Source organism: Myodes glareolus, chromosome 15 (genome assembly GCF_982192425.1).
Source record: "Myodes glareolus chromosome 15, mMyoGla1.1, whole genome shotgun sequence".
In the NCBI taxonomy this organism is placed as follows: Eukaryota; Metazoa; Chordata; class Mammalia; order Rodentia; family Cricetidae; genus Myodes; species Myodes glareolus.
In genome coordinates, this window is record NC_142040.1 from 20,681,763 (window position 1) to 20,707,948 (window position 26,186).

Genomic DNA, 26,186 nt, shown 5'->3' on the forward strand with positions numbered 1-26,186 from the left:
ACCTCAAAGGCAAGAAAAGTTACTTAGAAGTAACTACCGAAGCATACTGGGCGTGTGGTAAGCTGCACAGAACTTCCTGCTCTTCTTTGTCTTTTTATATGAAGAACACTCTTAAGTCTTCAATACTAAACTGTGACCAAATATTTGATCTTGTTAATGGCTTCATACCCTTTCTTACAAATGATATCATTATCATCAATAGCATATGAGCTCTACCACTAAGGCAGACTCCCCAGTCAGAACAGTTTACCATTCAAGTTAAAAGTCAGATTTGTTTTTCCTCACACAAAAAGTGCTACCTAGCAAATGGGCCAAATGTCACTTGTATATTTTAAAAACCTGTGTAGCTGGATGGTGGTGGTTCACACTTTTAATCCCAGCACTTGGGAGCAGGAGGATTTCTGTAAGATCGAGGCTAGCCTGGTCTTAGTTCTGGGACAGGCTCCAAAACTGCAGAGAAACCCTATCTGAAGAAAAAACAAACAAGCAAACAAAAAAGAAAACAAAACAAAAAACCATGCCTAACAGCTCAAGAGAAGGTATTAATTTGTAAACAATTGCTGAGTTCATAAGAATTCTCCTCTGCTGTGACCTTGAATGCCTGTTTGCTATCAAAAACACCCAAGAGCAATCTTTTAGGCTTTGCAGCACAGGAACTGATACAAAGTTCCTTCTCGGTGCTGCACTTCACAGCAGAGTCAGATAGGTCCTGTTCACTCACCTCTCCTCCGCTGCAAACCATCGGCTGTCTTCCGGAGCTTCTTCCGGGCACTGACCAGCTGGCTGCTGTCGAAGAGCTGCGCTGAGGGGGCGCTGGCTGACTTTGGGATCCTCTTCTCACAGCCCTCCTTTCTAAGTGCATCTTTCTCCAGTGTCTCTGAAGTGGTGGTGGCACCATTGTCCTTTGCAACAGGCAGAGGTGGAGGTGGGGGTGGGGGGGGGGAGGGGGAGGTGTTGGAGGGAGAGGGGGTGGGAGTGGATCTGCTGTAGCAGAACATGGTTTGAGGTCATTACTAGTCAAAAGTGGAAGTGATGAGGGAGGAGGCAGTTCGGAGGTAACAGCATTGGGAGGTAATGAAGTGGCTTCAAGTTGTACTGATGAAGTGTCTTCAAGATGGACAAGGCTCTGGGGTTCTGCTGTCTGTGAAGACCCAAGCTTGCTTCTTCCTTCTCCCACTTCAGTCTTCTCCTCTCCCTGTAGCTCTCTGGGTAGAGAGTCACAGTGTTCCTCACAGGGCCCAGGACTTGCTGTACTTTTTCTTCGCGCATGAGCCACTCTTAATCTTGTTGATTTAAGGATGACTTGCCCGGGGTACCTCTAAAATATCAAAGTAATTGGATGCGTATATTAAAATAATTTGCCAACAAATGCTTAGTTATTTCTCCCTTTTACAGAATGTTATTATTTTGGCTCTTTTCTGACTTTTTCCAAGGGACAAGAAAAACTAGAAAACCTTTGCCTGGTCTTTCAATACCTTTAAACAATTATCACCACCTCTCTTATTGCCTGCTATAAAACCCTCTTCCCTCTTACCCAATTGCTTAACAATGCCACATTCAGGGCTTGGTGGTGCACTTGCCTTTAATCCAAGCATCTAAGAGACAGAGGAGGTAGACAGCTATGTGTTTAAAGACTAGTCTGGTCTATATTCATTCCAGTTTAGCCAAGGCTATAGCAAGACCATATACAACACAAAGAAGAAAACCAATCAAATGACTTTAAGTCTTCAAAGGAAAAAAATAGTATATAAAACAAGACAAACAGGATCATATATATATATATACACACACTGGTACGTAGCAGGAAACTAAGAAACAATTACAGTTTATTTTCAAATACTTATATTAAAAAAAGTTTAAAAACTTTAGGGGGTACAAGGCACTTTAAAAAATGCCTGGTAACAATTTTATGACAGAAGGGGGAGAGTGCAATAAAGGTCATGATATCGACATCTTTTTATTCAAAAGAATCCAGGCTTTCTTGACACTCTGCTCTCTCCATTCTTTTATTCCTGAGACAGCACACCAGGGTCAAAAGAATATCACTGTAAAACTCAGCCACAAGACAGGGAACCAATCAACTACTAAGATAGGAGTAATTTAAATGGAAATCTTATAATAGAGCTATACTATGGCTCTCTCTGAAAAGCAATGAAAAACCAATCGAGTGTGTTTCTATTACCTGCTTAAATGTTCTAAGTCTATCCAGGGTCCTCTGTCTCTCTTGGCTAACCCAGGCACTTTTTCTTTCCTCTTCATCGTGTAATTTTTCTCTCTTCTGGTAAAAAAGAAAAAAGGAAAGGAAAGGAAAAAGGGAAAGAAAGGAAAAAGGGAAGGAAAGGAAAGGAAGGACAAAAGGAAAGAAGGAAAAAAGGAAGGAAGGAAGGGAGGGAAGGATATTATATTACACTGTGCCCAGTTATCTTAACTATTTTCCCCAATATATTAAACAAGTGATTAAGGGAAGATTCATTGGACAAAACCTTTTATGCTGTGTAACACTATAGCTTCTGCAGGATCACAGTGGACTGATAAAGAGGAAACTTTCTCTAAGCTAAACACTGCTTAGTCTCGGGGGTCTGGGATGAAACAAATTTAGTAATAAATCTATTTCTGGTTTTCACATTCACCTAACTCGAATAAAAGTGGTTTTTGAAATCAGCAACCATGTCAGTGATTTAGTGTTGAAGAGTTAGAAAAACACACTTCAAACATTATCCGTGCATCATGTGGCTCACAGTACGTACACCTTACAGGCAAGAGTTGGCCACGCTGGTGTTATAACTTTCTCCTTACTGTTGAGTCACCTAAAAGGTATGACAAAATCTCATTCGTCAGCTTATATTTTAGTGAACAAAAGAAATACAAAGGGCTATTACATTTCTGCTTAATTTTAAAAGCTAGTTCTTCCCTTCAGCAGGGCATGAACTAAAACTGAAATGGGCACAGCTTAGCGAGGCCTTGCTCACAGCCAGAAGCACTGCATACTTAAAACAAGGAACAAGACACACTGGAGTTGCCTCCTTATGAGACTGATGTCCCGGAAATTCAGCTTTTCTACACTATCCTTTCACCTCACTCTCTCTACCCACTGTCTCTTAACAAAGGCAGCTCTTACTGTATTCTCCTCGGAGATAAAGAGATCTTTGCTTCTTTAAAAATGTGAGAGGTGGGATGAGTCTGGTAACACACACCTTCAATCCCAGCACTCAGGAGGCAGAGGCAGATGCAGGAGGACCTCTCTGAATTTAAGGCCAGTCTGGATTACACAGTGAGTTCCAGGACACCAAGACTATATAGAAAGACCCTGTCTCAAAACAAACAAACAAAACAACAAAAAGAAAAGAAAAAGATGAGACTGCAGAGATGGCTTAGTCAGCATAGTGCTTACTGCAAAATACAAGACCCAAGAAGCCATGTAAATCCATGTGTGGAGGCTGGGGAGATGGCTTAGTGGTTGAGAGCACTGACTATTCTTCCAGAGGTCCTGGGTTCAATTCACAGCACCTACAATGCAGCTCACAACTGTCTGTAACTTCAGTTCCAGGGAATCTGACACCCATGGCAAAACACCAATGCACATAAAATAAAAAATAATTAAAACACTGGGCAGTGGTGGCGCATGCCTTTAATCCCAGCACTCAGGGGAAGCAGAAGCAGTCGGATCTTTGTGAGTTCGAGGCCAGTCTGTGTCTAGAAGAGCTAATTCCAGGACAAGCTCCAAAAAGCTATAAAGAAACCCTGTCTTGAAAAACAACAAACAAAAAAACAAACAAGCAAAAAAACTCAACATGTTCCTTAAAAAGTATCTCAATGAAACCTTAACCACTCCAAGAGGTACAAAAAATATACTTAGAAACAAAGAAGTGAACAGCAGGGCTACTGATAAGCAATGAACTTGCTTAACTGTAGAAGTGGACCTTAACTGAGAGATGAATGTGACCCTTTCACACCCAAACCCCGAGCACACTGAATGGAAGGGAACACTTAGAAAGCAGGGCAGTAGCAGCTGCTTTACTGTTCACAGCCCAATGCACTCATCCCAATACTCAATGCTTTTCCAACTAGCCTTGCAAGAGAATTTATAAAATTCTAATAGTTATTTCAGAGTCATGATTAAGGCCTAGCTAAAAGCAGCAACAATTAATTCTGGAATTCATTTTTTTCTGGGTTGTTTTATTCTTCTATGATAATCACATGTCACTTTATATATTACACACAATAAAGAGGTTAAATCAAAACTTCATAATAAATCTTTTTCCCCCTAGACATAGCTTCTCTGTGAAACCACTGCAGGGATTAAAAGTGAGTACCACCACCATCAACATTTAACATCTGGTGTATGATCAAAATTTATGCATAGACATAAAAATACAGAAGGTGTAAAACTTGGTTATAAAAACCATTCAAGGCCATGCACTAGAAAAAGTCATGTAACTTGTTAAAATGTCCAAACAATCAAATAGTAAGAAAGAGACTGTTTAAGAACAATTAATTCTATATTCTTCATCATTTCTTGATTTATAAGTCAACGACACACTACATCAAACATCAGGAAAAGGGCTCATGCTAGGTCAGGTCTTTAATGAACCACAATCTTTGGTTTTGTTGTTTTTCGGAACAAAGTGTAGGTAGTGCAGGTTGGCCTTGATTTCACAGGCATGCATCATGGTCAATTAGAGGGGATTTCTGCGGAGCGGTAAAAGCACATTTTCTAGTTTGGCCAATCATGAGGCAGAGGAAGGGATGTTGTGTGATATTTTTTGTTCTGATAAATAAAGCTTGCCTGAAGATCAGATGGCAGAGCTATCCCAGAAGCCTGGCAGTGGTGGCACACACCTCTAATCCCAGCACTCGGGACGTGGAGATGGGAAGTGATAAGGAGGGGTGCAGACAGGATCTGAGCCCTTTTGGGGGAGACAGGAAGGAAGCAACTGGTAGTTGCTCCTAGTTCTTTGATCTTCCAGGTTTTTACCCTGATTTCTAACTCCTGGTTTTTATTGATTAAGATTAATTAGACTAACACTTCAATGGGACACTACCCTTTAGATTGGGAAAGCAAGAGAAAAGGGGTTTGGGATAGGGAATTGAATGAACAAATATAAGACAACCTGGCTATGTGGCAAGAAGGAACTTTGATAATAGTTTTTTTTAGAATGGTGGCTTTAACCCATGTATAAATAGAGCTCTTAAATGGTGCAGGCAGATAGCATGTATAGTGAAATTTTGAACGGTGTCAGGACTCTAAAGACATCCTTGGCAGGAGGATGAACAGTGGAAGCAGTGTTTTCTTACAGATTGGAGGGGAGGTGACTTAGGGAAGGCATTGCAGAAGGCCTGAGTAGCCACTTGCTTCCTGATGGGTGGAACTGTCACACACTTTCAGAGAGGCCTGATAACACTTTGTCTCTTAGTGGTAGTAGATCTTTGGATAAACATTAGTTACATGGATTATGGCAAGGGACAAGGAATTGTGAATGATTAAAAACAGCACACTTTCATGTCTTCTTACATGTCAATTATTACTAAATACAAAAGCCAGGCTCTCTTCCTAAATCTCAGATGCAGACTCAATATATCATCTTCAAGGTTTCCAGCTAGGAAAACAAAGAGAACCATGCTTTAAGCTCCACAATAAAAACAAATATAAAGCTCCAGGCTGATCTTCCCTCTTAGATATCAAAGCCCAGAGCTGCTTAAGAACAGTGAGTTAAGAATACACCCCACTTTCTGCCCCCTGCTCAACACGCTTCTGTTCCACGTCTCAAATTTATACCCTCCGGCCCAGCTGAATAGGTCAAATGAAGGAACTTTCCCAGCCTAGTGTACATCTGGCATCCACCTGGAAATGGGAGTGCTTTCATTATCCTACATTTAGATACATACCACAGATTCCCAAGAGAACAGACTCAAGTCTGTAGAGGAGCAATGACTTGGAGTGGTGAATACACAAATTCTCTGCTTAGAGGAAAGTGTTTTCTACACCACTGGTGGTGAAATGCTTAGAAAGAAACTGCATTATCCAAGAGACGTGGGTAGAGCTTCCATTGCAAATCCACATCTCTAATGAGTCAGATGGACACACAGAGTTCAGGAAAATGAAGTATTCATATGGCTGATCTGTCAGCTGGTATACTATAAAAGTCAAGTATCTGAAGATCTCGGATGAGCCGGGCGGTGGTGGTGCATGCCTTTATTCCCAGCACTCGGGAGGCAGAGACAGGTAGGTAGATCAGCCTAGTCTACAGAGCAAATTCCAGGACAGGATCCAAAACTACAGAGCAACCCTGTCTCAAAGAAACAAAAAAGATCCCAGATGGAGAGATGTGAATGCCAAGGTGTTAGGGGAAGTATAATGCTTACAACCTAGAACCTAACATGGTAAGTACTGTCTCTAAGAGCACAACCCCTAGGTGGCAGACCTGGAATGTACATCAGTTTCCTCCTTTAATATCTGAAGGGCTTTGGTCAAATCACTCAACTCCAGAAAACTAACAAACTGGTTCACCTGTGAAGGAGCTGGAAGGAAACCGCTATATGCTAACACAGGAAACTGGGCTCTGTTAGCAGCAAAGTTAGGTACAGGTAACTAGGAATACTTTGTCTACAGAAATTCAGCTTTCATTGTCACAATGCATGTATGTTTGTGTGTGTGGCGGGGGGGTTGTTTTGGGGGTGAGGAATAACCACAATGTCAGTGGAGGTCAGAAGGCAACTTTAGTCAATTCTTTCCTTCCACTGTAGGATCTGAGGCACCAACTCAGGTCAGACTCATAGCGAGCACTTTTGTCCACTGCATCACCTTGCCAGCCTAAGAATGCACTCTTAAAAGAATCTGAGCTGGGTGTGGTAGCCCATTCCTTAATTCCCAGCACTTGGGAGGCAGAGGCAGGCAGATCTCTGTGAGTTTGAGGACAGCCTGGTCTACAAAGAGAATTCTAGGACAGCCAGGACTGATACACAGAGAAACCCTGCCGTGAAAAACAAGATCAACAACAACACAAAAAAAAAAAAAGCTTATGAGTTCCAGGCTGGCTGGAGCTACACAGAGAAAACATGCCTCAAAAAACCTTTAAAAAAAAAAATCTGAGGACAGGGATTGGATATGGCACAGTTAGAAAACAGAGAGCGTGGTTGATATACCCAGTGGGACTCCACAGGAAAATGACTTTTCATTTCCCAGTAGGTTTCAATTGCAGGTGATTGCTTGGTTAGGGGTGGGACCCAAATCCACTCCCCCTTCTCAGTCCTGGGAGCCCATCTGGCTTGAATTGTATCTTGCGTGTGCTGCTACAGTCTCTATGAATTGGTAAGCTTACCAGTCCTGTTAATACTGGAAGACTCTTTCCTTAGAGTCATCCAGAACTGCTGGCTTGGAATCTTTCCGACTCCTCATTTCCTAAGCTTTGATGAAGACAGCCATTTAGGACTGAGTGTGCTGAAGTTTCTGCACACTGTCCAACTGTGGGTTTTTACAAAAGAAGCTTCTCTGATGAGAGTTAATCAAGGAACTGATGTGTACTCTAATAAGGTATGAACTTTTAAAACTTTTTGAGACAGTTTTACTAGATTGCCACAACTAAAGCCAAATCTGGCCTCAAATTTAGAATCCTTCTGCCAGTTTCCAGGTCCTGATAAGACTATAGACTTAAGCATGTTTTTGTTGATTTGTTTGTTTTGGGGGTTTTTTGTTTGCTTGTTTTGTATTTTTGAGACAGGATTTCTCCTTAGCTTTGGAACCTGTTCTGGAACTCATTCTGTAGACCAGCAGCAGGCCTAGAACTCAGAGATCTGCCTGTCTCTGCCTCCCCTTGTGCTGGGATTAAAGGTGTGTGCCACCATCGCCTGGCCCCATTGCTTTGGTTTTAAAACAGTCTGTTTTTCAGTTCATTCTATGTGGCCTCAGTTTTTCAGTGATCTTCCTGCCTTTGTCTGTCAGGTGCTAGAACAACAGCTGCACACCACATCTGGGAGGGATACTTTTAATGAGGAAAAAAACCTAATTTTCTGACCACAATTTTCTTGTTTACCATTTGCTCAGGGGTGGTAGTCATCAGCAAGTAAACTTTGTGCTTTCTTTAGTTCATTTTTTGAGTTACTATTAGTTATTAAACTACCTTAGACCTGGAAATTTAATTTGCATGGTTTCTATGGAGACTGTTAAAACAATAAAAATTAATCTATTAGGAGTTACATTTTAAACAACATACCACCCAAGAATTTCTAAACATAATTTAAGCTTCAAAACAGGCTTTGAGAGATAATCAGCTGTAATCTATGGCTCTGTGCATACACAACCTGGGGCTTATGGGCCATATGCAGCTGCACACACCAAGGTTAGCTCTAAATAAGGCCCATCACAAAAAGATGTGATTTACAGCATGACGACAGGGTGCTGACGGTGTCTGTGTGTGAAGTGTGCTAAAGAGAATTCAAAATGGACATGCCTGAAGCCAACTCTGAGATTCCTGTTGGTTTTGGGTTTTTTTGTTTTTGTTTTTTTTGTTTGTTTGTTTTGTTGTTTTTTTGTTTTGTTTTTTTAGCCTCTATATCTCCTCATAAAATTCTTTGAGGAACAAATAAATTACTTCATCCACAAAAAACTGGCATTTATCAGAAACCAGTTCAGTCATATGTCAGTTATCGAGCAATTAATGCAGGTACAAACAGGAGTGGGACATCCTCATTCCCCATCTGACCCCTTGCCTAACAAGACACAGACATAGATGAAAAACAAAGGGCATTAATTAATTTGCTATTTCTGGCTTCTGAGAGAAAGAGTCATATAGTTTAAGGATAAGTGAGTGATCTCCATGTAATGAGAAGAGGCAGCTTTAGCTCAACTATGCCAAATTAGCTCAAAGAACTAGAAATGAACTCAAGTCCACTGAACTTTTGTGTTGTGCCAAAAAAGAAGAGAAGCTTTCCCATGAGCAAATAGCCATCCTAGCGTTTCTGATATTCAATTATTTCTAAGCGTCTTGTTGACTACATACAGATCTATCAAACCCGGAGGACTGACTATGCAGGGGTGGTGCAGTGTGAGCATGGCAAGGAAGGAAACTCTTGAGGGAGCTCACATAAATTAATTACTCTCAGTCGTCACACAGGGCAGCAGCACTTCTACAACACCACAAGAACGACATGACATTTGATAAGAAGCTAGACATTTCTGTTAAATTGGAAAAAGCCAAGTGTGCTCATACCATAATGGAAGTCATAAGCTAACATCATAAAATAAGAAAGGGAAATAAGTTATAAAAACTGGCAGAAAGACTACATAGAAATCTATGCACAAAGAAAAGAAAATCACTTAAAGTAATAGTGTAGCATTACAGCAGAGATGCTATAAACAATTCCCAGTCTACCAACTAGAATTTGAAATTGAATATGAAATGCTACTAATCCCCACAAAGACAAAGTCTACCACATCCCAAGATTAAAATGAAGAAAACTATAAAACTCTGACAAATAAAATAAGAAAATTAAATAGTCCTTGTATGTATACAGTAAAATTCAATAAATAGATTACTACATCTCTTATGTAATTTAGAGCTTAATAAAACAGTCCCCAAACAGACCAGGGAGACAAAGCCTCCTGACCTTTGACTAAAGGGCAAAAACAGGGCAGTGAAACAAACTGTTACAGCAATGGTGCTGAAGTCAGTGGGTGTGCCAAAAAGTGAGAGCACACACTAACCTTAGACCTCCATCAAACTCAACACAGAACAGGCCAGAGACAGCATAAAACCCCTACAGTATTTAAAATAAGATATACACCATGGTATGAGAAACAACAATAGTTAGTAAGTTGGTTATTGCTCAAAGTAAAAACTCTGGACAGGATACTGTTTAGAGAATGAGAGGATAAGCAACAGACACCTGATAAAGGACTCTTCAAAGTCAGCGAGAAAAGAAAAGTTCAATTCAATGTGAACAAAAGCTGGAGTGGTGATATGTTCCTTTAGTCTGGGAGGGGGGGCAGGAGGCTCAGCTACACAGGTCACGTTCTACATGAAACCCCATCAAAACAGAACAACCGCAAAAAGATAAACAAAACATCTGAGCAAGGAACTGTACAAGTACTGTAAACAAGTACTATAAATAAGAACAAGTACTGAAAATAAGTATGTGGCAGATGACCATGCTCAGTACCGTGTCATTTAGAAAGGTGAACTGAAACAATTAAGATACTACAATACCCATTAGAAAAGCTACCAGTCTGACAACAGCAACAGCTGGAGTGGGTGTGACAAACCAGAGCTCTCATTTATTGCTAGGGTAAGTGTAAACTAGCACATTTAATCTTACCCTTACTGTCCAACAATCAAAACCTTAAATGTGCATTAATAAAGTGAAATAAGTCAACTTGAATATGCTACACTGTATATATTCCAAGCAAACAGAGGGCAGTGAAACCAACCTGTTTGATTTTCAGTCACAGATTCGTGTCATTTTACATCTGAGAAGAGCAGCAGACATCACGATCCCAGGAGAGAACTCCAGCAAAATAAATAGACTTTGGACAGCAATGATGTGCCAACACTGACTTGCTACTAACGCACATATAACCTCAGAGGTAACAGAAGCTGAAGGTGAAGCTAGGGGTGGCACTTAAGAACTCTTGTACTCACCATTCCTTTTTTCCTAAAATCGACACATTCGTTCATTCAAACATGCGCACTCAGTCACCACCATCTAGTGACACAGTTCTCATAATCTGAATTTTTAACCCTTTTCAAACACATGTAAGGTTTCATTCCGAGTCTCCAAGAGTCCCGACTTACTAGTTGTGCTGTGTGATGGGTTCTATATTCATCTTCACTCTGAAAACGCTGCTGAAACTTTTCATTGTGTTTTGCAATACAAATTTCCTAGAAAAATATAAAATGTGTTTTAATTAAAATGAAACTTACAAAGACCCAGGCAAAGTCTATCTGACTTGTTTTCCTCAGCAGCAGAGAGCTATTGAGGACCAGCTCCTCCCTCCTTGAAAGGTCATCTCCTCATCTCCACAGGGTTAGACCTGGCCATTAAGATCAGTCTAGCCCTAACAGCAGTGCCTCAGTCCACTCTCTTAACATCCCAACTAAATAAGGCTAAGGATACTGACATGACTAATCAGAATATTTTAGCTGTCTTTTCTATGGGGGCTATGGGGAATCCTGGAGCCGTGTCCTTTAGTAAGTCACCCTCAGAATATGTGGGGCACAAACACTGGCTGTTAAGAATATATGTAAGAGGGCAACTCGAAGAGAAATAAAAACGTTTAATGTAAGCAGCTGAGAGTAGGTAATGGCTACTTAGTTTTAAAAATGGAAGCAATGATGATAAATCATTTTACAATTTGAATTATCAGACATGGATCAAGGATGGAGTAATGAATGAATACAAGGTTTCACTACCTTTTTATTTCTGAGGTAGGCTTTCTTGGCTGAGACGCGCCCCCTTCTTGCTTCTAGCTGGCGTGCCTTCTGCTGCAGTTTCTGGAGCTCTTCCCTCTGTGCGTGCACAGATGCCACCGTCTCCTCCTTCTCCAGCATGGCCTCCATGCTTTCGTAAGTGTCATAGTATACCACTTCATCTCTCTTTTCTGTCACAGAATGAGTGCTTTATTAAATGGTGATTAAAAGGTGATGAAATAAACCCCAGATTAAATTATTCAAAATTTTCAGCAGTGTCCGGTACACAGGAGGTGTTCAATAAATGCAGACCCAACTCTTCCACTACACACAGCAAAATTGCAGAAATTCTAATTCTAGATGAAGGAAGCTCCTTTAACAAAGTGGGTATGCTACAAAATACCCAAAACCAACATGCAGTCCGAATTGCGGAGTTCATAAAATCATTCACGTTCAAAGACTCCTTCCAAACATTTATGTTCATATTATTTTTTTAAGTCTTAGGAGAAACACAGTTGAGATCCATGTCCTTTCTCCACATCCTCTACTTTTTGTGGACCTCTGTAGTTAAATGCACACCATACCTGATATAAGTCTTTTGATGCTCTCCAGTTGTGCAGTCAAAAGTAATTCTTCACACTTCAAGATTTCAAACTGCACTTCATACAACTGAAGTTGCAGATCATAGTAATCAGCTTCAAGCTGATCCAAGTGAGCTATAGCTTCTGTACCTCCCTGCAAACTTTGCATCTGCAGTAAAAATAAAAACACTGTTATTAACTGGTGAAGAAAGTCAACTAGATATTAATACTATTCCAATAAGCTAAATCCCAAAATCAACTGTTTTACGGAAAAATAATGAGTACCAGATGGTGGTGGTGCATGCCTTTAATCTCAGGCTTACAGAGCAAATTCCAGGATAGCTAGAGATAGAGAGAAAACCATGGGGGGAGGGGAGAGGCAGGGTGTAAGAGTAAGACTTCCGACGAGCTGTGTGTGGCATTGTAGTCTGAGGCTATCTTGGAGAGCACAGGCCTAAAGTCAGACATTTGAGCTACTTGGGGATTGAAGATAGCAGACTGTCAACTAGACTAGCCTGCTAAAGAGTTTGTTCAGGGTCAGTCTGAACAACTTCTTGAGACATTTATCTCAAAATAGAAAAGTTATAAAAAAGCAGCTGACAGCTCAATTATGAAAGTCTGTCTATATCTACAATATCACTATTTAGCTTCACTTACGCTATCATAAAGGGGTGGGGGAGGCAGTGATACTTTTACAAAATATACACAGAACCAAGGAAGAAAGAGAAAGGGCACCTCCTAAACATAAGGAAAACAAACAAAACAAAGTAAACCTAAAATTTTTAAAACAGTAGTAAATCATAAACAGTGGAAAAAGTTTTAATGTAACTTAACACAAAGCAAACTTTTAATGACTATAACATAGTTCATTCATATTTAGGATATCAGTGTATTATCATCCTGACACAAATCTCAATGGTTTCTCTTCTCCGTTCAGAAGCAGATGCTGAGTTACAGTGTCCCCTTGCCACAATAAACACACAGGTGTTTATCATTACAGCAGAGTGGGAGAAACCAATTACTCCACACCATGGGGATGGACAGTGAAGAGAATATATTTTAAGTAGATTAGTCTCAGAGAATTGCTTTAGATGAGAAAAGTTCTTGCAACCTATGGATGATAAGTCACTGTTATTTTTGGTAACAAAGCCCTTTAATAGAAATGAAATCGGGGCCTTAGATTGGGCCTACACCGGAATCCCACAATTTCTGGGGATACTTTTGAAGTGGTAGATATCTTGTATGAGGCTTGTGTAGCTGGCCCTGAAGGATATTTGAAGTAATCAAATTCAGAGAAGGGAGGGTTCAGAACTGCTTCCCAACACTACTACTTCAAGCAGATGTAGCTTTTCCAGGGCTTCTTAGGCTTTGCGCCCGTCAGACTGTAAGCCTTCTTCTAAGAACATTTCTTCTAGAATATAGTACGCCTGTTGTCTTTAGTTGCCCCAAAGTCCAATGTTCCTGGAGATCCTGGTAGCACTGGAGAGGTGACTCCTGGCTTCAAGTGATTTTGCAGACGTGACTACCAAAGGCCAGAGGGAAGGAAGGAAAAGAATTTTTAAAGCCTCATTCATGTGAGACTTGGGTCCCAGTTCAGACAGGTACTTTCCTAGATCACTGCTCTAAGAAAGCCTATGGCAGAAAGACAGGGGACTCCATATTACTGTTGAATGGTCCCTTTTGTCTTGAAGGTAATGGATACATGAGAGCACAAAAGAATATTTTGAACAAAATTTTAGATTTTGCTGGCTGAGAAACAGTCATCAAGTGTATGCAAATCAAAATGACTGAGATTCCATCTTATGATTGTCAGAATGGCTAAGATCAAAAACACAAGTGACAGCTTGTGCTGGAGAGGATATAGAGTAAGAAGAACACTCCTCCATTGCTGGTGGGAGTGCAAACTTATACTGTCACTTCGGAAGTCAGTGTGGCAGTTTCTCAAAAAACTGGGAGTCAACCTACCTCAAGACCCAGCTATACTGTTCTATACACCCAAAGGATGCATACTCATACCACAAGGACAATTCCTCAACTATGTTCATAGCAGCTTTATTTGTAATAGAACCTAGAAACAACTTAGATGTCCCTCAACTGAAGAATGGATAAAGAAAATGTAGTACATTTACATAATGGAGTATTACTTAGCTGTTAAAAACAAGGATACCAGAAAATTAAACCAGGGGGAAAAAATCATTCTGAGTGAGGCAACCGAGGTATGCACTCACTCATAAGTAGATACTAGCTATAAAATAAAGGATAACTATGCTACAATCCACAGACCCAGAGAGACTAGGCAACAAGGAGAGTTCATGGGGAACACGTGGATCTCCCTAGGAAGAAAATAGAATTGATTTTGTAAGTTGACTGAGGACATGTGGGGATGGGAACATGAGTGATCAGGTGGAAGGGTGGACAGGAGAGTACTGAAAGAGACTACTGGAGGGGGGTAAGGTAAAAATCTGGTACAAGGAAACCTCCAGGAATTTACAAGGATGACCCCAACTAAGACTCTAAGCAATAGCAGATATGTAGCCTGAACTGACCATCTCCTGTGACCAGATTGGTGCCTAGCCCAATTTTCAGAGAGGCTTCATCCAATAACTGAGTGAAAGAGATGCAGATACATAGCCAAGCATTAGGTGGAGCTTGGGGAATCCTGCAGAAGAGAAAGGATTTTAGGAGCCAGAGAGTTCGGGGACACCACAAGAAAACTCACAGAACTAAATAGCCTGGACTCGTAAGGGCTCATAGAGACTGAACTGACAACCAGGAAGTCTGCACAGAACTTTGCATGTATGTTGGAGTTGTGTAGTTTGGTCTCTTGTGGGACTCCTAATAGTGTGAACAGGGGCTGTCTCCAACTTTTACTGGCTTTTGGGACACTACTCCCCATATAGGGTCACCTTGCTCAGCCTTAATACATGTGGAAGTGCTTAGTCTTACTACTACAATTTGATATGTCATGTTTTGTAGATACTCACAGGAGACCTGCCCTTTCCTACGAAGAAAGAGAGGAGTGGATTGAAAGGTGGGGACAGAAACGGGTTGTGGGAGGGACTGGGTGGAAAGGAGAAGAGGAAACAGCAGCTGGGATGTTAAATATTATAAATATGTATGTATATTATATATAAAGGATTTTGCTTTATAATCTAGATATTTGTACAGATTACACAGTGACTAGAATGCTTTTCCTTTCTAAAAAAGATTTATTTATTAATTGTGTATACAGTGTGCTATTTTCAGGTTTGCCTGCATGCCAGAAGAGGGGATCAGCCCTCATTATAGATGGTTGTAAGCCATCATGTGGGTGCTAGGAAATGAACTCAGGTCCTCTGGAAAAGCAGTCAATGCTTTTAACCTTTGAGCCATCTAGAATGTTTTTCTTACTGCCTAACATCAAATACATTTAGTAAGACAAAAAAAGAAATGGTTAGTGGTACACATTGAAAAATAACCCCAGCCAGGCATGATGGTGCCTGCAGAAGAGAAGCAGAAGCAGGAAGATCTCTGTTGAGTCTGAAGCTAGCCTAGTCTACATAATTAAGTTTCAGGACAACCAGGGATGAACAATGATACCCTGTTTCCAAAATAATAAAAATAACTCCATGAATTAAGTCTGGTTAAATCTTTCAATAAATTTCATAAACAAGCTATTAAGTAATCAACAATAAGTAAAGACACAAAAGGGCAAGCTCTCAACATGGAAAGAGTAAAAGAACAATGAAAAACTGGGGATGTGAGAGGCTCTAGTGTATAAATATAGATTCTGCCAATGACAGCTATACATCTGGGTATATGGAGTACAAGTGAAATGACAATACAAGCAGGTAGGATTGTCTAACTCCACATTCCACAAAACTTTGAGAACTGAACATTTCATTCCGTGTCTTTGATGTCAAATCTAATCTCGGAATGCATTTGTAACAAAACAATCTGATTTGATATTAAACCACATGTAAATCTTATTTTTCCATTTAATGTAACATGTTTTATCACCATGAAATCAACACCTTTCCGGAAGTTAGCCGCTCTGAACATTATCTTCTAAAATCCCAACATAGCTGGAATTCCTGAATGATGGAACACATCCTCAATGATTTCAGGAATGTTTTTTGAAATTTAGACGATAATATACATAAAGAAATAAGGAAGGACCTAAAATATTGAAATTTTCCCATTAGGGAAGGAGATAGAAAGATGGCTCAGCAGTTTAAAGCACATGCTGTTCTTGGCTTTCAGCCCCCACATTAGGCGTCCACAACTCACTCCTATACCAGGGGTCAGACGCATGCCCTCCTGACTCTACAGGTCCCGGTACTCACAAGCATATACTCACAGTTACATATATACACACTTAATCTAAAATAATAACCTTATCTTTTTTAATTCCCCTCGGGCTGGAGAAATGGCCCAAGGTTTAAGAGTACCTACTATTCTTCAGAAGACCTGGGTTCAATTCCCAGCACCCACTTGGCAGCTTATACCTGTTTGTAACTCCAGTCTTCAGAGATCTGACACTTTCTTCTGAACTGCACAGATACTTGTCATGGTCATGATACACAGACAAACATGCAGGCTAAATACTCATATGCATAAAAGATTGAAAAGAATTTAAAAAATAACTTCCTTTTATTGGGTAGCTCCTGTGAATATCTAAGCTAGATAGCAAAAAAAATGTAATAAAGTCAGGCATAGTGCCACACACACAGGCAGGCAGGCGAGTTCAAGGCCAGACTGGTCTACAGAATGAGTCCCAGGACAGCCAGGACTAAATAGAGAAACTTTGTCTCAAGTGTGTGTGTGGGGGGGGGGGGGGGGCGTAAAGTAATATAAATCAAAATATAATGAAACCTTGACGTGTGTATTCTGGAAACGTAATTGGTTTCTCCCACTCTGCTGTAATGATAAACACCTGTGTGTTTATTGTGGCAAGGGGACACTGTAACTCAGCATCTGCTTCTGAACTGAGAAGAGAAACCATTGAGATTTGTGTCAGGATGATAATACACTGATATCCTAAATATGAATGAATATAGTCATTAAAAGTTTGCTTTGTGTTAAGTTACATTAAAACTTTTTCCACTGTTTATGATTTACTACTGATTTGAAATTTTTGGGTTTACTTTGTTTTGTTTGTTTTCTTTATATTTAGGGGGTGCCCCTTCTCTTTTTGCTTTGGTTCTCGGTGATAGAGTACTTACTTGCCTAGCATATGAGACCCTGGGTTTGATCCCCAGGACTAAATGAGGGAAAAACATTACAAACTCAGCCTTCTTGCCTAAGAAAAGACCCCAATTTCCCATGTATTGCTTGGGCTGTGCACACATCTAAGGCTCCTGCTCTTCGTAGTCCCTTTCATAATACTTACACAAGATGCCTGTCAGAATTAGAATAGGTACTAGTTAATATTATGGTCTCTTTCTGTGCCGGACATTATGATACATGTTTCACATATACAAACTCGTGAGATCATGACACACAGAGACTAGACATTACCCTTTTCTATTCCTTTTTTCTTTGTTTTTTGTTTGTTTGTTTGTTTGTTTTTCTTTTTTCAAGACAGGGTTTCTCTGTGTAACAGCCCTGACTGTCCTGGAATTAGCTCTTATAGATCAGGTTGGTCTCAAACTCACAGAGATCCACCTGCTTCTGCCTCCCGAGTGCTGGGATTAAAGGCATGCGCCATCACCATCTGGCTTACCTTTTATAGAGAAGTAAGGAATAAGCTTACAGATTTTAAGACCCACAGAGTTGTTCTGTTCTGATGGCAGCTACTAGCTGCAAGAATTTGTTTTAAAATTTAATTTAATGTGACTTTTTTCACTGCAGGATGTTCTAATAGACAATACATTGCGATCTTAAATAAACACATACAATAATGTCCAATATTACATGTATTAAAGTAAAACTGAAAAAGGGAAAATATAAAGTAAACTTAGTAAGAATTTGCCTACATGCTTATAGAAAAAAGCCAAAAGAAATAAATGAGTTGGCCTTAGAATTGGCATACTATATTCAACTCAACATGCTAGCTGTTTACACTGCTATTCACAGAAACAGCTCAGGAATCAACAGAAGCGATGGTTTAAACTCTCTGTAGTAAAAGAGAAAATTCTAATAAGCAGACTTTTACACAAAGTCAGAATCCTTTTGGGAGTTTTCTTACTCATCCTCTGCTAAGCAGTAGACAGAAGAGCACTGGCAACCGAGCTGCAGCTGCGCTTTCTGGTTTCCTGACGGCACCTTAGCTACAGCATCTCCTAGTGACAGGCTAGAGTCAAACCAAAAGACTGTTTAATCTTCGCCTTAGTCAATGTGCTGTTGGTGTGAAGAGACACCATGACTACAGCAACTCTCATAAAAGAAAGCATTTAACTGGAACTAGCTTACAGTTTCCGGGGTTTAGTACATCATGGCAGGAGTAGGGCAGCACGCAGGCAGACATGGAGAAGTAACTGAAAGTTCTACATCTGGATCCACAGGCAGCAGGAAGAGAGCGTCACTGGGCCTGCCTTGAGCTTTTGAAACCTCAAAGCTCACACCCAATAGCAAACTTCTTCCAACAAGGCCACACCTACTCAAACAAGGCCTTTCTTCCTAATGCTTCTCAAGGAGCAGCGTGTCCTGAGGACTAAGCATTGAAATACGAGCCTACAGGGCATTCTTATACAAACCACCACAATTTTAAATGTGAATAAAATTCAAATGCCAAATACAGCACTGCTTATCTAAACGTTAATGTGAAAAATTTCAAGTTCATCATTAATCTTGTGAAAAGTATTCCTAATTGTATTAATTTCTAATTTTAACCTTATGACTTAATTTAATACAAAGAAATGTTTTCAAAATAACCCAAGTAAACAAACATAATGACTTGTTTATGGTTACAATAATTTTATTTTCAACAAGTATTTTTCTACTTCCGTATTTTCTTTAGACAACACAAATGTTTTAGAACTGAATCACGTGGTCCTTTCTCTTGTCTCTTCCCAATTTAAAATACAGTACTGATATTTTTAAGAATAAAACTCAGCACTCAAGAAGCCAGCCTGTCCTGCAAGGCAAATTCCAAGGCTAAAGTAGGACCTTACTCTAAAGCACGCAGATAGGCTGTGTGTTGCCTGTAGGGGCAAAGCACTTGTCTGGGATGGGTTTAATATTTTACATGTATTTTAATATTTACATTTCTTATGAGGAACTCAGACACCTTAAATTAAGGCTATTAAAACCAACACTGTACATCACTGCAGTTAAATATATATAAAAGACAATACCTATATTATATACACAGCAAGCATAAACCTGGCAAAATGACTAACAATTTTTAAAAGTTCCATGAATAGTTCAGACACATCACACAAGACTTTTTTTAAAAACAGACTATTACAAACCACAGGTGACCACACAGACTCAAACTCTAGAGCTCTGGTTTAGCCTCCCCCTCTACCACTGGAGGCCTTTTTAAAAGAAGTTAGGGGTCAGGAGTCTTTAACTTTGGCACTGTACTGACAGAGCAGGTCAGTGTCAGACAGATCGTGTCAACACAAATGAGAGGAAGGTAAAGTATATGTCAAGGCAATAATAATAAGGTTAGGATTTTGAAAGCATTCCAGATAGCTGATAACAAGAAGGAACAAGCTCATTAAAGGGAAGCTGCAGTAGAAATGCCTCAGGGAACATGGGACATCCTTCAGAGATTGAATACAAAGTGCAAATTGTCCCAAACAAGTCCAATTTTACCTAAGAACAGCATAGGGGAGGACACGTAAGAGGGAAAAATGTAAAAGAGGAGGGAAAAAAATCATGATTTAATATGCTAACAAAAGAATGCTTTCTGGAGTACAGTTATGAGCACAGTTCAGAGTTTATTTCAAGTACTATTTTTTTCAGCCCAGCAGAGAAGCCAACACAGGAACGGGCAAGGGCAGGAAGATCAAGTACAAGTGCAACCTGGTCTATACAGAAAGACCCTGTATTTAAAAAAAAAAAAAAAAAAAAAAAAAAAAAAAGACGTCATTGTGGAACATTTTGTATGCTCAAACCAAAAATAGATTGATAAATATAATCTTTAAACTTTTATGTGTATGGATGTTTTGGCCTGTACGTTCATCAATGTACCATGAGCAGGTGTGCTCGAGGGGGGCAGAAGAGTGTGCTGGAATATCTGGAAATGTAGTTAGAGAGGGTTGTTAGCCACCTTTGTGGCTGTCTGTTCTCTTAACTACTGATCCATCTCTCTCCCTCTAACCCTGATAAAGCAACATGTTCTATAAAATAAGAGCAGCCTGGAAAGACGGCTCTGCAGTTAAGACAGGAGCCAATGTGGTTCGTAAACCCACATGGTAGACAACCATCGATAACACCAACTCCAGGGAATCAGATGCCTTCTTCTGGCATCTGTGGGCACCAAGCATCTATATGGTATACATATTCATACAGGTAAAACAATCATATATATAAAACTAAAAAAAAATGATCTGTACTATCAAAAGTAGGCATGAGAGTACAGCTTGACAAATACATGAGGTGAGGGTGCTGAGATGGGATCTCTCACATGGCTGAAGCTGGCTTGTACTTGTTACATAGCTGAGGAAGAACTGAACTCAGTTCTCCTGTCTCTACTTTGAAGGTGCTAGGACTATTAAGAGCATGCTTTACTGCACCTGGCTTCACATTTAGTACTTTAAAACCAAATGAGTAACCATCAGAATTGGAGAAAAGTAGGTCTATATTGGGTAACAGACAAGAATCCAGAAAACAGATTTCTTAAAAAAAAAAAAAAAAGTTTTTTTTTTAAAAAAAAGATTGTTAGAAAAAAACAGCTAAATATTTCAAAAGATGCTTCTTAAAAGTAAATACACAGTTTTTCAAATTGTAACAATCTTACACTGCCAGTGGGGATAAAAAATTATTTTACTACATAGTTCTCTGCAATACTGTAGCTGATGATGGCTAGATAATATTCTACATTATGTGACTTTAACGTTTCATTATTATTTTAGTGCTGGGCATCGTGTGCACTCTATGCAAGTGTTCCACCATTGAGCTACATTCCCTAATAAAATGACTTCTAAATGTATATGGCTTTGTAAATGTACAAATATATATGTACATTGGTTTGAATATGGGTGGAAAATATAAGACAGGGGATGAAAAAGATATTATTAATTAGATGATAAAAAAATTTTTCTGTAGCTGGGCAGTGGTGGTGCACGCCTTTAAGCCTAGCACTCAGGAGGTAGAAGAGGTGGTTCTGAGTTTGAGGCCAGCCGGGTCTACCAAGTGAGTTCCAGGACAGTCAGGGCTACAGAGAATTCTTTTTTCTTTTCCTAGTTTTCACTCCTTTGTAGATTTCCTTTATTATGGTAGATGTGATTTCAACTGGCTGGGTGTTAAAGCGGCAACAACCATTTTTGCATTCCAGAGGAAACCAACATGTGTTACTCCTTTGCAGCAGTGACTAGGAAAGCTGGGGCTTACTTTCCACTTCCACTGACCATTACAGCAGTAAGAACTGGACACAACTATTCCGAACACACCTGTCACAATGAACTTACAAAAAGTAATTAAAAAGAAACACTTGGGGGGAAAGGAGTTTTATAACCTGAAATTTCCCTTTTTTCATTGTTTACTATAAGCTATATTGCTATATATAAAACATAGTTAAAAAATCAAAACAATCTAAAAAATGAATCAAAAAATTCTATTTTCTCTAATTCTTAAAGTATAAGTACTTCTTTAAAATAACTCATATAGGCCATCAAAATCCCAGCAAAATTCTTCAAAGACCTCAAAACTTCATTTGGAAAAGCAAAAAACCCAGGATTGCCAAAACAATCCTGTGCAATAAAGAACTTCTGGAGGCATCACAATCCCTGACTTCAAACTCTACTACAGAGCTATAGTACTGAAAAGTCTGGTATTGGCATAAAAACAGACAGGAGGACCAAAGGAACTGAATCGAGGACCCAGATATTAAGCCACACACTTTCGAACTTTCTTTGACAAAGAAGCAAAAAATAGCAAATGGAAAAGAAAAGAATATTTAACAAGTGGTGCTGGCAAAACTGTATATCAACATGTAGAAGAATAAAAATAGACCCATATCTATCACCATGCACAAAACTCAAGACCAAATGGATCAAAGACCTCAACATAAAGCCAGCCACACTGAACCGTTAGAAGAGAAAGTGAGAAGTAAACTTGACGGCATTAGCACAGGAGACCACTTCCTAAATAGAACCCCAGTAGCACAGACACTGAGAGAAACAATTAATAAATGGGACCTCCTCAAACTGAAAAGCTTCTGTAAAGCAAAGGACATGGTCAACAAGACAAAACGACAGCCTACAGAATGGGAAAAGATCTTCACTAATCCCACATCAGACAGAGGTCTGATCTCCAAAATATACAAAGAACTCAAGAAATTGGTTATCAAAAGAACAAATAATCCAATTAAAAAAAAATGGAGTACAGACCGAAACAGAAAACTCTCAACAGAGGAATCTAAAATGGCTGAAAGACACTTAACGAAATGTTCAACATCCTTAGTCATCAGAGAAATGCAAATCAAAACAACTCTGAGATTCCATCTTACACGTGTAAGTGTAAGTCCATCTTTGGAGCCCGCCCCCCCCCCCCCCCCGTGCCCAACAAACCTTGATCCCTCCCGAGGAGGGTCAAGGCGGCCCGCCAAATCTTGACCACTCTCCCAGTCTATTTAAACTGCTCCTCAGAAAGTCCCTTTGTGGTTAGTCTCCCCCATTCTCTCCCCCCCACCCCAGTCACTTTGGCAGCTTCGAGGTTCCCCTTGGGGCCACCCGAGAGTGCAGGAATCCCATTAAACATGGATATCCTTTAATTCGACTTGTGATTTGGCTTGATTGGGGTTTTTGCGTAGGCGGAGAGCTTGCATTAGGAAATATTCCTAAACAGTAAGAATGGCTAACACTGATGACAACTTATGCTGGAGAGCTCGTGGGGTAAAGGGAACATTCCTGCATTGCTGGTGGGAAAGCAAGCTGGTACAGTTCTTTTGGATTTCAGTGTGGTGATTTCTCAGAAAATTAGGAAACAACCTTCCTTTAGACCCAGCAATACCACTTTTGGGTATATATCCAAAGGATGCTCAGTCGTGCCACAAGGACATGTGCTCAACTATGTTCATAGCAGCATTGTCACAGCCAGAACCTGGAAACAAGTTAATGCACCTCAACCAAAGAATGGATACAGAAATGTGGTACATTTACACAATGGAGTACTACACAACAGAAAAAAATAACGACAGCATAAATTTTGCAGGAAAATGGACGGAGCTAGAAAACATCATATTGAGTGAGGTAACCCAGACTCAGAAAGACAATTATCACATGTACTCACTCATAAGTGATTTTTAAACATAAAGCAAAGAAAACCAACCTACAAATCACAATCCTAAAGAACCTAGACAACAATGAGAACCCTACGAGAGACATACATAAATCTAATCTATATAGGAAGTAGAAAAAGACAAGATCTCTTGAGTAAATTGGGAGCATGGGGATCTTGGAAGAGGGTTGAAGGGGAAGGGAGAGGCAGGGAGGGGAGCAGAGAAAAATGTTGAGCCCAATAAAATGAATAAAATTTAAAAAAATAAAATAAATTAACTAATATAATTTCAGTTACCTTTGTCCAGCTCACTCTACCTAAACCAATACAAACATACATTATGCCACTTACCATCCTATTCAAGATGAATGTGTTGCAAACTGGGTCTAAGCTTGACCAGACTAATTCTCAGACTACAAGACACTTTAAGTGTAGTTTTTATGTTTTTCTAACTCCACACATTGCTTTCAATAGTCTTCATTCATTACTGTGCAAAAGGTACGAACTGAGAGAGCTGTATATGTGTTTGTTTGATTCAAGACTTAATTTCTACTATTGACACTGAAATCAAGTTTGTGAAGTTGAATTCTCCATAGAAGGATCCCCTAAAATTCATCCTCTACCGTTAGCCATAGCAATTGTTCATACATAACAAATTGGATCATGTTGTTCTTCTAATGGAGACATACTGCATAAGACAGACTCTTGGCAGAGCATACAAACACTTGTTTTTCAACTTTGTTTCTTACCTCTCCTCCCATACCAACTGTCTTGCCCAAGACTCTCTGGTCAAAGCTCCATTCTTCAATGGTCCACCATGAATGTGACCCAGCTCACAGATCATTTTCAGATATACTTTTCAAATCTCACTATATTCTATGATTATATCTTACTCATGTTTTCAAAAACCAGCTTTTTAAAGACTGTGTATAGGGTCAATGACATGGTCCAGTGGGTTAAAGGTTTTTGCCTTGCAGGCCTGGCAAGCTGAGTTTTATCCCCAAGAACACCAAATTCCATTTCCAGAGCCACCTAATTGTTGAAGGAGAGACCTGATCCTGCAAAGTTGTCTTAACTCCCCAGAAACACCATGGCATGAACACTCCTACACACAACACAATAATAATAAATTCTAAATGCACCCTATGTAGGGAGGCAGAGCAGAAGGTAGGTTGAGTCATTTATCTCTACCACTTACTAAAATTTCTAGGGAAACTACTTATTTTTGGTTAATAAACTGAGGGGTTATCATGTATTGAATAAGAATGGCCCCCATAGGCTCATATATCTGAATGCTTATTCACCAGGGAGTTGCCTTGGTAATGGTGTCTCTTCACAGCAACAGAACAGTGACTAGGAAAAGGAGTAATTTGAGTTGTGTAGAACTCCAAAAATCAGGAAAAAAATAATAGCAAAGAAAGAAGAAGAATTAAACAGAACACCAAAGTTTGAGGATTAAAGTACCTTTAAGAATCATGGGTCTGCTGGGCGGTGATGGCACACGCCTTTAATCCCAGCACTCGGGAGGCAGAGGCAGGCGAATCTCTGTTGAGTTCGAGGCCAGCCTAGTCTACAAGAGCTAGTTCCAGGGCAGGCTTCAAAGCTACAGAGAAACCCTGCCTCGGGGGGGAAAAAAAAGGGTTTGTGGGGCTATAGAGGTGGTTCTGGTTAGGATCCAAGTTTAGTTCCCAGCACCCACAACAAGCAGCTTACAAACTACTTATAACCATGGACACTTAAATGTGCAAATAAAACCACAGAAATATTTTAAAAATTTAAAAAAAAATCTGCTTTGGAGAAATGAAGGAGAATAGGCAAGGTCGCAAAGGGAAATTCTAGCTCATATACATAATAATGTTTACTAAATAAACAATTATACCAAGGTATAAAGCTGATAAGGGAAAGCAAGCAGAAAAGTCCAACATTTAATAAATACCTAAATTTAAAATAATTTACATGTATAGATGTTTTATCTTCATGTATGTCTGTGCACTATAGGTATGCAGTGCCCACAGAAGCTGGACAAGGCCAACAAATCCACTGGACTGGGGTGACTGCCACCTAAGGCACCATGTGGATGTTGGAAATCAAACACAATCCTCTGCAAAAGTAGGCAGTGTACTTGAACACTGAGTCACCTCTCTGGCCCTCGATAACACTTCTTCCTGTTAAATACTGACAGAAGAGTATATGAAGCCTGACTGTAAGCATCTAGATCTGGCTTACTTCCCACACTACCCTCAATCTGCAGTTACTACTCAATGCCCTCATTTTCAAAAACATATGTCTAGTCCTTAACATTTACTGATTCCTAAATGTGCGCCTCTTCCTAAAGTTCTGGCAGTGAAACTTGCTTTTAAAAACACTGAAGTTTCATTGGACCTTATTCCATTGACCTTCTTGCTCCTTAGTGTACAGCTGTCTACTGTTAGGCAAAGATACCAACCATGTGTCCAGATCTTCTACAGGTGGCAATCTTGAAGTGGGTGACATCACAAACATCTCACAAAAAAAGATATGAAAATGGGCTACAAAGTATGGTGGTTTAAATGATAACGCCCCCATATTTGAATGCTTGGTCCTCAGTTTGTAACCTGTTTGGGAAGGATTAGGAGGTGTGGCCTTGCTGGAGGATGTATGTCACTGGAAATGGGTGTTGAGGTTTCAAAAGACTATCACCATTCCCAATTGGCTTTCTCTGTCTTGTGCTCCTTTTTAGACTGAAATGGGAGCTATCAGCTACTGCTCCAGTGCCATGTTTGCTTGACTGCTGCCATACTCCTGCCATGATTGGTCAGAGGCTGTAATCCTCTGAAACCATGATCCCAAAGTT

General features: G+C 39.8%; 1 protein-coding gene across 1 annotated transcript in view; it reads right to left on the reverse strand.

The window, feature by feature from the left end:
* The window catches only part of Jmy (junction mediating and regulatory protein, p53 cofactor), a 73,157-nt gene that overhangs the window by 9,785 nt on the left and 37,186 nt on the right, over positions 1-26,186 (reverse strand). Inside the window, 6 exon segments of the mRNA XM_048455831.3 lie at positions 722-943; positions 946-1,318; positions 2,183-2,278; positions 10,788-10,874; positions 11,406-11,593; positions 11,987-12,152. Of these exon segments, the coding sequence (XP_048311788.3) occupies positions 722-943; positions 946-1,318; positions 2,183-2,278; positions 10,788-10,874; positions 11,406-11,593; positions 11,987-12,152 (1,132 nt within the window).